The 14115-nt window shown below is 41.3% G+C and overlaps 1 protein-coding gene across 4 annotated transcripts in view; it reads right to left on the bottom strand.

Moving 5' to 3' along the window:
- DAPK2 (death associated protein kinase 2) overlaps positions 1-14115 on the bottom strand; it is a 46622-nt gene that overhangs the window by 12170 nt on the left and 20337 nt on the right. For all 4 annotated transcript variants that reach the window (XM_056499779.1, XM_056499780.1, XM_056499778.1 and 1 more), the window contains exons 3-7: positions 9103-9324; positions 5721-5859; positions 4168-4297; positions 2955-3003; positions 2257-2283 (exon numbers count right to left, since the gene is read on the bottom strand). In XM_056499779.1, coding sequence (XP_056355754.1) covers positions 2257-2283; positions 2955-3003; positions 4168-4297; positions 5721-5859; positions 9103-9324 — 567 coding nt within the window. The remainder of the gene's footprint in view (positions 1-2256; positions 2284-2954; positions 3004-4167; positions 4298-5720; positions 5860-9102; positions 9325-14115) is intronic.

Here is a 14115-nt window from a genome sequence, read left to right as displayed (position 1 = left end):
AGAGAGCATGTGTGAGGTCCTCCAGCTGTCTTTGATGCAGTAAAGTTCATCCCATAAAGCACAGTCAGTCTCAACTTTTAAGAGGTATAACATACTTCCTCTTAAGCCTTGGTTCCATTTCTGCTGGCTACAAGCAGGCATCTCTCCAAAGACCATGGGCTTTGCTCCAAAACTGAAGCTTGGAAACCCACTCTAAGGCCTTGGTTTCTTTTCTCTTTCCCCAAATTGTCATGAAGCAGCTGTAATTCCATCTTCTGGCCCTTTGTTGGAAGCCAAAATCAACAGCATTCTATTCTCTGATTTTTTCTATTGGGACTCAGTTTTCAAATCTGTGAAATGGGAGGATTCTCAAATCCTGATATCCAATGCAAAAGGCTTTTGTCATATCCTGATTCAGCGCCTGTAAACATGTACCTGCAGAGCTCAGTAGTAAAGGCTTTGCCCTTACAGCTCACTGAATCACTCCTGAGTTACTGAACTGAGGACTTGGATGCATTTTGATCTCTACACCCGATGACAGCATCCATCTGGCTGCTGCCACGTCTGCTAAAGCAGGTGGTATCACAGACACACCCCACTTATTAAGAATACTTCTGAGCAAAAGGCTCTACAATTAGGAGGCAATACAAGTTGAAGGCATGCAAATTTCCAGTCCATATCCTATCACACAAGCTGATCCCTCCCACCATAAAAAGCTCTTTTCTTCTGATCATTTGCAGTGAGACATTTTTCTACTTCAATGAGCATGGCAATTATCAGTAGGCAAGCAGGTAGAACAGATTTCCTGTGCTGGGTGCAGTACAGGATCTGCTCACTTGCTCTGGCCCAGCACAGACCCCTCAGTGTAACAGAAGAGCTGAGGAGCAGCTGGCTCTGTGCATCACTAATCATATGCTAAGTATTCCCATCTGCTTAACCTCAGCTCCTAGGCGTTGTCTCCTCAAACAGGAACAGCTATTTTACAAATTCACAAAGTTTAATGTCCTGGCAAGTACAGATGTGTCAGTGCAAACCAGAGTGCTGATAAAAAACATGGGTCTGGACAGTACCCCAAACTGTTCTTTGCATTGCAGAAAAGAAGGGAATTTTTTGTACTGAATCTGATTCCTCAGACCCTACCTCTTGGGGTCTAACCCTTGTGCATTGGCCGAGATTTCCACATTGAGATGACAATCCCTCCCCTTTAAGCCTCTGTACTTGTCCTGACACCTGAGCTGCATAGTGCAAATCCATCTAATGCAAGAGTCCACCTTCTTCTAGTCTGGCAGCAAGTTATTGCTCTGAGGATTACAAGGAACAACCAAACAAACATTCCCAGCAGCAGTGTCCACTCCCTGCTCCTCATGAGTCATGAGGATTTCAATGGAAGCGCTTAGGATCAAGGATCACTGTCCACTCCTGCAATTCTCACGACAAATGAGAGGAAAAGCAAGGAGTGCTGTTCCTCTGGTGCATGTATCCACTGTCACACAAGCAGTTTCCCAAATTGCCAAGCTCCATCTTAAAACTCTCAACTGCTTGTCCCCAGATGCCTATAGAAACGCATTTCTTTGAGAGTCTGAGCATAATTCCCTCCTTTTATTTATTCATCACCAGCTGACACACTTTTCTTCTAAAGAGAGTCTGTATCTAAAAGGTGTTCTGTGATCTATTTTCCCTTTATGCTTCCTGACTATAATGCTATCCCCAACCAACCTTTGCCTTACTAGCTTTAACAAACTCTTCTTTTTCTCCTGTAAGTTGAATTCTCAGTTACCAGGATCAACATCTCTGCTCCTCTTTCAGCTTAAATCCACCTTTTTGAAATGGGTGACCTTACTTATGCATAATAATCTAGACTGCTGTCCTTACAAGCAAATAAAAGCTTCCCTGTTTCCACCTGAAATAACCCAATTTGTAAATGGGACTGTTATACCTTCTGCTTCTATGCTCTCATGCTGGTAGCTCACAGTCATTCCAGGAGCAATTAAGCCTCTTGGCTTTTCCATCCTCTTCCATTTGGAACTGATGAGATCCCATAAAATGCAGAAATGCCCAGTGATGCTGGGGACATTTGTTTTTCTTCTGCTCAGAATGCCCTTCATCTTTTATTCCTTATTTTGAATGGAAAAGGCTGTGGGATAACCCCTGTCCTTTAGACAAACTTCTGCCCACCCACATGTGCAGGTCCCTAAAGGACTGAAGGGAAGAACTCTCCTGTACTGGTGCTACAGAGCTTTGGGAACATTTCCACAGGGGTAAATCTCATGTACTCACAGTATGTAGGTGATGACTCCTATGCTCCTAAAAAACAAAAGGCATTAATTGCAGGGGTGCTACATCACCAGTATTCTTCCTTACGTGCAGAATACACAAAAGTCAGTTGTAGCTGCAACAGAGGGAGGAGAGCCCATTGTGGCTTTAGGTAACTGCTTAAATCTTTTACAGAATGGGGGTTTGGGGGAAAAGATGATTTTACAGATAACATCAAGTAATGTGGATATTTGAAATCTCTGTATCCCTACTCAGTGGGTACTTACTACAGGGCACACATGAAACACAGAGGAGCAGAATGTCTGATTTGGGGTGACCTCTTTTGCCTGCCTTCCCAGCAGGTGACATTAGTGTGCAGGTCTCTTCTGCATGAAGGACTAATAAATAAAGCGGTCACAAGCTCGCAGGAACATGTTTCCTTCTCAGAGTGTTCCTTTGTGTGGACAGTGGCAAACAGTTAACTCTGGAACTGCCAACACTCCAGTTTTTAATGGAATTTTGCAGAAACTAAGTGTTTATCTTTTAATTTAAAAGAATGTCTAAAAACAGAATGACAGAACAAAAACTCATTAACTGTATTTAAGTTTGTTTTGTATTGTTTTTATTTGTTGAAGTGCAATGGATTCTATTAAGAGCAAAATAGGAAGAAATAATTGTGGAGTAACCAGGAAAAAAAAGTACTAACGCATTATGGAACTCACCACATGTCTGCAGCTAGTCCGAGTGGTTCATAGTTTACGATTTCTGGAGCTGTAAGAAACATTTAATAAAACAGCAGCAACTGGATTAAGAAATTTTTACCAGGCTGGAGTAGCAGGCCAAGAATTACCAGGAGGGAGAAAGAGGGAGAGGGAAAAGTTAGTTACAGAATACATTGTTTTTCATTTTACAGCCCAAATAGGAGTTCAAGTTCACAGCTGGTCAGAAGAGATTATGTAGAGTAACTTGGAGCATAATGCAACTCAAGAATAAAACAGACATTATATAGTAATTATACTACAAACAATAACAAATAACAAATTATTTCATCTCCCAAGAATCCTGCTGCCCCCAAGCATGAGCTTTTGTTTTGTTTTTTAACTGGTGCCATTTCAGCATTTACATTTGTAAATGCCAGTCAGAAAAAACCCTTGAGCAATAGATTGAAATTACTTGCTAGACTACATTGCTATCCATGTCAAACTCTATTATCTTTATAAGAAACATTTCCTCATTGGAAAACATCCCCATATAAGACTGCATGCAAGAGAAAAGAGCAAGGGTGAAACAAATTGAAAAAAAATCCGTGACAGCTGTTTTTACTGCAATATTAATTACAATTCTCTAGCCAGCCCCCAAACAAACACCAAAATAGAAACTAGTTGGAAGGAGTAGGATTAACCTAAAATCCAAGTGAGACAGATCAAAATTTTGACCAGTGAGGAACAAAAAGAGAACCACACAAAAAAAATGTGAGGAGATGAGGATGCTCAGCAGGTGTACAGTGTGAGGTAGTTTTATTTACAAAGCAATGACAGAGACAGCCATGTAATTGTGAACTCATGTTCCACAATGCAGAGATCCCTTACCCCAGGCAACAAGGAAAAAGATTATCATTTGTATGTGCAGAGTTTCACAATCTCAATCCTGAATTGAGATCTAAATATCTCTAAATATATATTTGGCAGCAGCTGAATTGAGATCTAAATATCTCTAAATATATATTTGGCAGCAGCCTACTCTCACAGGAGTAGCACATCTGGTTTACAGAAAGTACCTTTGCCTATTCCAGAAAAATAATGTAAACCTCTAGATTTAAGTGGCCTTGACAGAAACAAGATTGAAACTACTTCTATCCCTCAGTTTTTAACTTTGACAAGATGTGTTGACGTCCTCTGGAATTTGCAATAAAACACAAAGGAACATGCCACTCACCTACGAATTCTGGAGTTCCAAATATGTTCTTAAATTCTACTCCATCTTCTATTTTGTGAGCTAGGCCAAAGTCAATGAGTTTGATGTGTGGAATAGGGATATCCTTGTCTAGAAGCATTATGTTTTCAGGCTAAAATGAACAAAAGATAGATCTACATTATTAAAATAGTAATATCTTGGAAAGTGACAGTGTTTTCAAGTGCTTTTCTTTTCCTTTGTATATACATCACCATAGAACAAGAAACCCATACCTTAACCATTTACAATTCTTTTGACAGAGGCAGCAGGCAGCTGAAGCAGTCCAGTTGTTGGCAGACAAAATGCTACTGCCCAACCCTGAGTGACAGCTGCACAGTACAGTATTTTTGCTAACAGCAACTTTACTGATCTGTTCTTGGAATTTACACCTCACAATATTTGCCCACTTGACGCTATATTGTGTTGTAAGCCAATGGAAGGTGTTTTGTTAAATGCTGAACCTATTTGAGGAAGGAAAAACTAACTTCTCAATGAGACTAAATTCACAGCTGCAACAAGGCCAGGAAAGATGTAGTATTTACCAGCTGAGCAGTCCAGAAAATGCAAAGAGTTGGGATCAGAGGTGCTAGATCATATGTGATAGCCAGCTATTAAAAGAACATGTGGCATTCCTCACAGCATTGTAAGAAAAAGCTAAAGCTTCAGCTGTGAAATCAAAACTAACATGTTTAACCACAGTCTTTACTTTTCTACCAGATACAACATATTTCATAAAGTTCCTTCTTCAACTAAATTTCTCAGCCTTAGCTACTCCCTACCATTCACAGGTTTCAGAGTAAACTATGGGTTCAGTTTATCTCCCATGATGAGCTTCAATGCATTAATCTGTCACAATTTAATCATAAGTTCAAGAGCAGCAGTGAGAGAGTCTGGTTCCCTGCTGGCAGCTGCCTGGACTTTCCGCAGCAGGATCTGATGTAGAAACTTCTGCTAATACACACTCTCAGTCAGAGCTGCACTGGGAAACAGAGCACATGAATAATTTATTCTCACAGTCATTGGACCAAGCATGTTTTAGCCTCAGGGCAACAAGCCTGGTTTTATTCCATGGATCTAGGGCATACATGTTCACCACAGACACAGAATGCAATCTTCTTTAGAACAAACAGAACTGACTGAAATGGCAAAAAGTCACTGTCTCTACCTCTTGGAGGACTGTTTTATTCCTTAGGTGGTATAAACCATTGTAGCTCCACTGCAGCCAATGGAGCCCTGTCAAGTGATGAGATAATGATGAACCATCCTCCATTTAATCGGATCATTGCTTAAAAATACATGTCTAAGTTAACGCTTGCTAAACTCCACATCCAGGCCTTTAAAACCTAGGAGGATTATTAAGTGAATATATCATTTGATCATTTGATAGTCACTATCAGTTAAATGATTCTTTACGTACTCTTTCTGATTTCTATCTTGCAATTCTTGCAACATCTTCACTGACCACCTGACATTACCAGTTTTAAATATCAAAATTAGCAGCTACAGATCAGCAAAGCCTAAATCAACATCTTTACCTTTAGATCAAAGTGAGCAATTTTCTTAGAGTGAAGATAATTCACACCATCCAAAATCTGCTTGATGAACCTGGTTGCTTCCTCTTCACTCAAAGACTCCTTCTGTGCCAGGAAGTCAAAAAGTTCTCCTCCAGAAACCCTGCAAAACACACCAAAAAACATCCTGTTATCTCCTGCACTGTAATCTATAAAGTGAGTGTAAGCACAGGAAACTGAATCAGCAAAGAACCTCAATACAATCAGAAAAAGTCTAGTTGAGCAGACAATCCCTAGTTTTGTGTTCTGGTCCCATGTGTGCCCAAACTTCTGATTCAGCTTTCCTCCCTGTCAATTAAGGACTGGCTTTTCCATTGATGCTGCAAGGATCACAAGGGACCAGAACCAGAATTACACTGTTTGCTGAATCCCCAGACATGTACCTATCTCAAAAGGTCAACTTAACCACTTCAGCTGCTACTTTTCAACATTTTTGTTTTGTATTAATAAATTTTAAGAGTCAACAATTGCTGAAGAATTGCTTTCCTTAGCGGTTGCCATCAGAACATGAGGTAGTAAAATGTGCCAACAAAATCTCTTTTCTTTCCTGAACAGCCATTACCCTGTTCTACTACAGATTCTTGCCTGACATAACTAACAGGAAAGGATTTCTTTGGTGCTGAGTTTTTTAAGAAAGCAGATTGTAGCAGACTGGAAGGTATCAAAACCAGTTTTCCCAAATCAAGGAAGTGCTCTTAGTTACTATGAGTTTTCACATCAAAACTGAAATCCATTCCACCCTTATTAGTATAAAAGACTTATTTTCATTTGTGTGCCTTCTACTGAGAGTTTCAGTGCTATTTTTCTGCTTATCTGAAACAAGATGATCTAAATACTGAATTAGGCACTGTTTGCAGCTATTATTCATGATCATGTTTACATTTATTGTTGCCAGTTCACGCTGTCATTAAAATTATTGTTTTATTCTCATTCAGATTCACTTCTGAGGGCACCAACAACACAGTTATGACTCTTGGGTGCTGGAGCACCACCACCTGCACTCAGACCACAGTGACAAACCAGCACAGAAATCTGTAAGGAAAACCTGGTAGTCCCTTGGTGAAATCTGTGTACAGTGAGCAGGTCAGTCCCATTTATTGACTGATTTCTATTCAGAGTGCACTTGAGCAATCACCTCTGGCAGACACTCCATCCTGCCATCAGGAGGCCAGCTGGGCTGGGGATGCTCTTGGACTTTTCTGGAATGTAACCATGCAGGCACACTGCTCTCTCTTCTTCTTTCACCTGGCACAATTCCGTGGTGATGGTTCTTCAAGCTGGACTTTGATCTCCCTAAGGCCAGACTACAGCCCTGGTCCTGCAGCAGCAGCTTCCACTTCAGGAGAGCTCCCAGACTGAACTGCTCTGCTCTGCTCTGCTCAGGGTGTGCAAGGATTCCTTCCTGCTTGAAGGAGACTGGCAACTCCCTCCAGAGCAACATGCTCTGCTACACAGGCAGTATCAGAAAGTAGTTCAGCTCTCAAGACTACAGCTACTTAATTCTCGTTCTCTCTGCCTCCAACAGTGGGCACTTAAACCAGCTGAGCCAGCTGCTCAGGGCACACCAGGCAGTTTGCCCCAATGGCAACCTCACCAACCTCCTGGGCAACCAGCTGTGCCCCAGGCATGACCGAAGAAACTGCAGCCTGCAAGAATGAGGGTCACAGGATATTTACTTGAGAGCTCCTTGATGTGTTTTCCCACTTCTCTTTGGTTCATACTAACCTTGAATGAGGTTAGCGAGGGGACTTTCCAAGCTATAGAATACAACATAAAATACAAGATAAAAATAAAGGAAGCAAAAAAAGAAGATTCAGAGAACTCAAAGTCTCTTTGTTACTTTATCAACAAAAGACTCCCTTCTACAATAACCACATGAGCATTTCATTTTCTGAAGATCAGAGATGGGCATACATGAAAAAACACTATAATAATCTCTTGAGGTATAGCCTAATGCATTAGCCTAAGTCGTAGAGATCTTGAAAGAGTAAACTAAAGGAAAATTCAGTAGAAGAGATGTGATGATTTCTCATTAACAAAGACTCGGTCTTTAAAACCAGGCTTCAGTAAACTCTCCCTAGAGAGTAGTAAGCAGCTTATTGCAAGGTCATTCTTATCCAAGTTCTACACCTGAATTCAGAGAAGCCCTCAAGCAGACGAGATTTAGCAATCCCAAAAACCAACCATTGTGGAATCCCAGAAAAAACCCACACTTCAAGCATTAATTCCTTTGCAGTAAAACACTCATAACTGCATCAAGTTACATTTGAACACTCAGGGAGGTTTGTTTTCTAAATCAGCACCTCCAAATGCTTGTTTCTCAACTGTTACAGAATCTCTTCCTCTGGTTCCAACTCTTTCCCTTTTACCATGTCACCTAATACCATGGCAAGGAAGCAAACAAATGATACCTTTACTTTTCCTTTGAAGTCCAATAAAAGACAAACAACAATGCTGCCTTACTTCTTGGGCAGAGCTGTTTGGTGTGCACAACCCTGACACTCACCTGCAGAGGAGACATCTGCCTATCAATTCAGCCTGCCTCCAGGCAGCCTCTAGGAACGCTCCCTGGCCTAAATGCTGGCTCCCGTAGAGAACTCCCTCAGGTATAAAATACACATAAAATACAAATACACAAGGTCCAGGCTGCTCTCCTAGGGAAAGTATGGTTTACCCATATTCAATCACAGTGACTGTATTTCCTGCTCCAAACACACTGAAAAACTGCATCATTTTGCATGGAGGGGTCAGGAGGTCCACTTGTCAGCAGGACCTAAATGGCAGTGGTTTGTCCCCCTCACATGGTGGCAGAAGAGTAAAGAGCTTTTCTTCATTCCCATCCTGCTGCTATTCAACCTCAGCAGTCAATGTTTAGGGATTAAAAAACCCTCTTTCCTTGCTCTCCTCCCCTTTTCTCCTCTAGCTGATCTAAATGAGGAAAATACAGGATTAGTGAGAAGGACTGCAAATTTTGGAAAAGGCTTGATTGCCCTCACACATACTGAGAGATGAAGGAAGGAAGAAAATTAAATGAGCATTCGGTGGCCACTTGTACTTCCTCCAGGGTTCAGGGCAGCCCTAGACAGGCATGAGGTAATCCCTCCCTTAGCAAACTGTTTTCAAGTTGACAAGACTGCCTGGCTCAGTATCAATTGACCTCAGCTGATGTTCAGGTGCACCTGTATCCCCAGGATGAGCTAGGGGACCACCAACCTCCCTCAGTGCTCCTGCCAAGGTTTGTGAAGCCTGAGAACACAGCAGCAGCTCCTTTTATCAGTACCGCTGCTACGCTGTCTGGTTCCTGCTCACCGAGGCCGCCCTGCAGGGAAGGAAGGCCCTTACTCACAGCTCCAGGATGAGCACCACGTCAGTCTTGTTCTCGTAGATGTCGTGCAGCTGGACAATGTTGCTGTGCAGGACCTGCTGCAGGATGCTGACCTCGCGCTCAATCTCGTCACGGCTTACCCCGCGCCGGCTGGCCCGGCTCTGCCGCTTCTTGATGAACTTGGCAGCATACTCCACCCCCGTGCTCTTCTCCCGACACTTCTTCACTATAGCAAACTGGCCACTGCGAGGACAAGGAGGCAACAGAAATGCTCTTCAGGCTTTTGTATGACAGCTTCCCAAATGAGCCAGCCCTGATCCTGTAAGCCCTGAGCAGCACTGCTGAGCACCGCTAAGCTTGTTCTTGGTAAAAGAGTGAGCACTGCCAGCACTCTGCACTCAAAGGCAGGACAAGGTAACCTCTTACTGTGTCTGAAATTTAGCAAAAACGAACTGACAAAACTGACTAAAGGAGTTAAAACCTCTAAAAACAGTTCATGCTCAAATGAATAAGATCTGCCTCAAAAGGTCCAAGTTACCACTACTTCACTCGGTAATGCTTAAGGCATTCAAGTCTGCAACACATGACTCTGTGTTCTGAAAGAGCACACACAAACACTAAAATATTTGTCTTAAGAACAGTTCCTAGAGAAGAACTCAAAGGAATGATAACTCTTTGAAAATGCAAAACTGGCATCCAGTAACCAATTTTCAAATTTTAAAAAAATGTTTATCCATATTTATGCATTTACTTGATATCTTGGCTGTAAATATAACTAGAGTAAGTGCAGGTTTCTCACTGCACCTCAAGAACAAAGAATTTCCCACTGTACCAAACAGTACAGTGGCTGCATTAAGGTTAAAAGGCATATACTTGCAATTTGCTAAAAAATTTTCCTCACTGTGGTGCCTAATGTAGTCCAACTGCAAAATTCCTGCCTTATCTCCTAGGAATTGGCAGATCTCCAGCCCCAGAATACACATTCATTGTCAGATACTTCCTTATTCAGGACATGACATCCTTGAAAGGAAAAGACTCATTTTACAGGTAACCATAACCTTTAGCTACTGTGATTTTAGCAGACAGGATCTCTTTATAAGAATCACAAACAAACTCATTAAGTGCACTCCCTATGACTACACTGTGTAAGCACTGAGCTGTTGTCATTTTCAATATTATTATACCATTTACTGGCTTGGCAAATGAGAAATGCAAGTACAGTTGGAATTTAAATTATGCAGCACATACAGCAATTATATTCAGCACCTCATTAGATGCCATCTGATTGGAGCCTGTCTTAAACATACAAAGGCAAAGAAATTAAAAATTAAGGCTGCCACTTTGGTGCTCAATTGCTTTCAAAGGCTCCCACCTTATGGCAGAGGCAGCCTCTCATTTCAGAATTCAAACAAACACCAGCCAGCCTGACATGCTTCTTTTAGGCTTTCATTTTCATACATATCCTAAAGCCTTCTCAGGAGAGAAGCAGGAACAGATGGGGCAAGTGTGCTTATCCCTTTAGGAATAACAAATGGAATAGAGACTGTGGCCATTTGTCACATGCTTTAAGTGATTCATATTTCTCCTGCTTTTATCATTACCTGCAAAGCCTAGAGAAATCCCCACTACAAAATCCCCAAATTTGCCTTAAACATTCTACTAAAAGATTTTGTTTTATAGTGCTGAGAGCTGCTTGTGTAAAACATGGGTTTCATGTTTCTCTTGTCTGTTTGATCACATTTTGCAAGACGTGCATCTTGCTTCGTTCAGACTTTCTGAAGAAACATGGTATTAATGCTCCTGTGCTTGTTTCCTTGAATCCTTTCTAGGGACAAATTTTGTCAAAGTTCAGAAGAAAATATTTTTTATGAGTGCTGATTATGGGAATGAACACAGACACTTTTGCATTCAGAAATTCCAGTGATACTGTGGATTCTGTACATTTCTGTTGATGCAAAAGCTTACAAGAGTAATAATTATACAGTATAGGAATTCCTGTCTCCTCCTTTGGCATAAATAATTGTCCCAGACCATAACTATAACAGTACCAATTCCCTTGTAATCTGCTATTGCCCTCCTGCATGTGTGGCCACCAATACACACGGGTTGCTGCTCCTGTCCCAACCTTCATGCCATTTCCCATCTCCCTCAAAAACACATTTTTGCAGACAAGTCTTTACTGGGACAGTTTGGGACTGAGGAGAAGGGGTTACAAGCCCCAGGGAAGGAGACAAATGCTACATTTCTTAGCCTGCACATTTAAGGCAGTCCTTTGCAATTACCAATGAATAGCTCCTGGAGGCCCATCCAGCTATGGAACAAGAGGATCCTCACAGGCATTTTACAATCACACTCAGACACTTTGGATTTCTTGTCAGCTACAGAGACTGCAAGGTCAGGAGCAAGACAACAGTGGTTTTGTGCCTTCTCAAGCATCTGCAGACCATAAGAAACAAACTCTGTCAGCTTCCAAAACTTTTGGCCTAGGCTAGGAGATAAGCAGAAGGAAAGAAAGCATGACTCTCTGACACCTAAGTTGACAGTACTGAGAAATTAAACCATTTAGATAATTTCCTATGGGGTATTTGTACCTGATCTTAGACCTGAAATTAATTTCACAGCTCAGGTATCCAGATTTCAGTCAAAAGACCTTGCCAGAACTCATGGGTTTTAGTACAGCACTGAAATGAAGATGACCTGGATCATGAACAGAAACATTTACAACACACACAGGACAGGCTCAGAGGCTGACACTTCTGCGTGGAGCCTACCTGGCCCTCAGTAAAGCCTTTGGCACTGTCCTCCACAGCATTCTCCTGGAGAAACTGTCTCTGCATGGCTTGAACTTTGGGCTTTGAAGTATTTTCCAAACTTAATGTCACTACAATTCCTAATTTCTAAAAAGTTTTTTTCCAAGAAGTTGCATTTTTTGTCCCTTCCAGAAATATTTTGGACAGCTGTGCAACAGCCTTGTCACACTAAGAATTCTCAGTTGTAGAAACAGCTCACAAGTATGAACAACAGCAGCTGCATTGTGTCAGCTATAATATCATTAGGTACAACATCAAACCTGTCCATCAGTAATGATGGGTTTTATCCCAGCGACGGAGACAACCCATCATTTGCACTGTTATCATGTAGGAGGTTTGTCACTGAATAAGAACACAGAGAAAATATTACTGGGTGGTTTTGGGGTTTATTTTCAGAAGCATGCTTTAGAAGAGCAGGTTCAGCTCATTCAATCATCGTGCACTTCAGAAGAGGATGTGGAAAGGCTGTGGGAAGAGAGAAGCTGGACAATCCAGAATAACAGGACAACTTCTTGCTCTTTGTCCAAGTTTCCTTTTAATACTTGCTCTGGATGGTAATGCTCTGGGGCAGAATGCCACCTGAGAGGTAATGCTCTGGGGCAGAATGCCACCTGAGGGCAAGAGCAGTGCAGCTGCCAGTGTGGAATGCCCCAGTGCCCAGCAGTGCTGCTGCTCCACAGCTTTAGAATAAAGACTCTCAAAACACTGGAAATATGTACGCAAAAAGCTGAGATGACAGCACAGGTTACCTGACTCCAGTCAGGCTTCCTGAGACCCGAGGGGGGAGAAGTCAGGAAGCTGATCCAGTCATCTGAGAAGAGCAAATAATTTCTTCCCCAAATACAAATATATGTTCCCTTTCTGCATGTTGAGTCTATTTCTTCATGTCCTGTTCATATTTAACTTCATTTAATTCATTAAAGAATTCTAAAATATATGATGATGATTTAGTTGTTAAAAGTTGAAATTCCCATAAAAGACATGATATATATGAACATGGTGACAGTACATTTTAGACTGAAATATGTTTTCAACAAGTTCTTTGAGAAGTAAGAAACCTGGCACAGAACAGTGCTCTGGCATTCTGCCAGTCAAGAGGTGACACAACTCCCTACGAGAGCCAGGACAATTTACTCAGGAACAGATTTGCAAGGGATTCTAGGCAGCCTCCCACTGACTTTAACAGTAATTAGGTTCCTACACACTTGGAGAAAAGTAACACCTTGCTCCTTCTGTACCTAATTTCCCTAGGTCTGTAAAATACAGGTAATGCTACTGGAAAATGAAATAATATTATATGGGGTAAGGATAAAAATTAATTTCATGTCTCTAGTTATCCCTAGAAGTGCAACTACAATTATTCATATTTTATCCACAAGGTGTTCCTGCACAAGAACACACGACCTGAAAGGAGGCTAAAATAAAACGTAAAGAGCACCAGTTTTAAACGGCTTATGTTCACAGGCAGTACGGTGAATGCATGTTGGTTTAAAAATACTAAAAATATATGATGAAATCATGGTGTGTACATGCTTGAGTGAATAGACATAAACATAACCACAATAACAGTGTTTAGCCAACCCCAGCACAGGTTCTCTACATTCCAGGTTGGTGTGTTTAGTTCAGCAGAGAGGGTAATTCATTCTCAGTTACACCCATGGTTATTATGTCAACAGCTTTGTTGATAGTGCCTTCTTGCCACTATTAAATTTGGATTAATTTTAACTGGTCATCTCAAGCTTAGGAAGTCTGCATTTTACTACTTCTCCATCGTTTTCACTCCTATTTCTTTTTCTTGGAAAAAATATACTAATAATTTTATCCATTTATGGTTATATTTTTTGCTAACTTCCAAAGCAAAGCCCTGGAGAATTCTTGCTGAATTCGAGGAAAACATATTTTTCAGCCTTATTTTTTTTCAAGTGATTAGAGCAATTGCTCAACCATAGTTTTATTAAGCTAAATACCCTCCTCCCTCTTTGATTATACGTCAGAGATGACTTCTGCTATTTGTAACTGCGCTGAGTGTTCTTTCCAGCAGACAGGACAGGACTCTGCTTGGACCAACACTGAGAATCCATTTCTGTGCTTTTAGTTCATTTATGAAACACAGATCAACCAAAGGCCATGCAAGGTTCACAAAACACATGCATAAAAGCACTTTGCTGGAGGGTTTTTGCAGGACTTGTGTAGTCACAGCTAAAAAGATGCAAAAGCCTTCTGT

The sequence above is a fragment of the Oenanthe melanoleuca genome, chromosome 10 (assembly GCF_029582105.1).
Source record: "Oenanthe melanoleuca isolate GR-GAL-2019-014 chromosome 10, OMel1.0, whole genome shotgun sequence".
NCBI classification, from domain to species: Eukaryota; Metazoa; Chordata; class Aves; order Passeriformes; family Muscicapidae; genus Oenanthe; species Oenanthe melanoleuca.
This window is presented reverse-complemented; position numbering and strand designations above follow the sequence as displayed.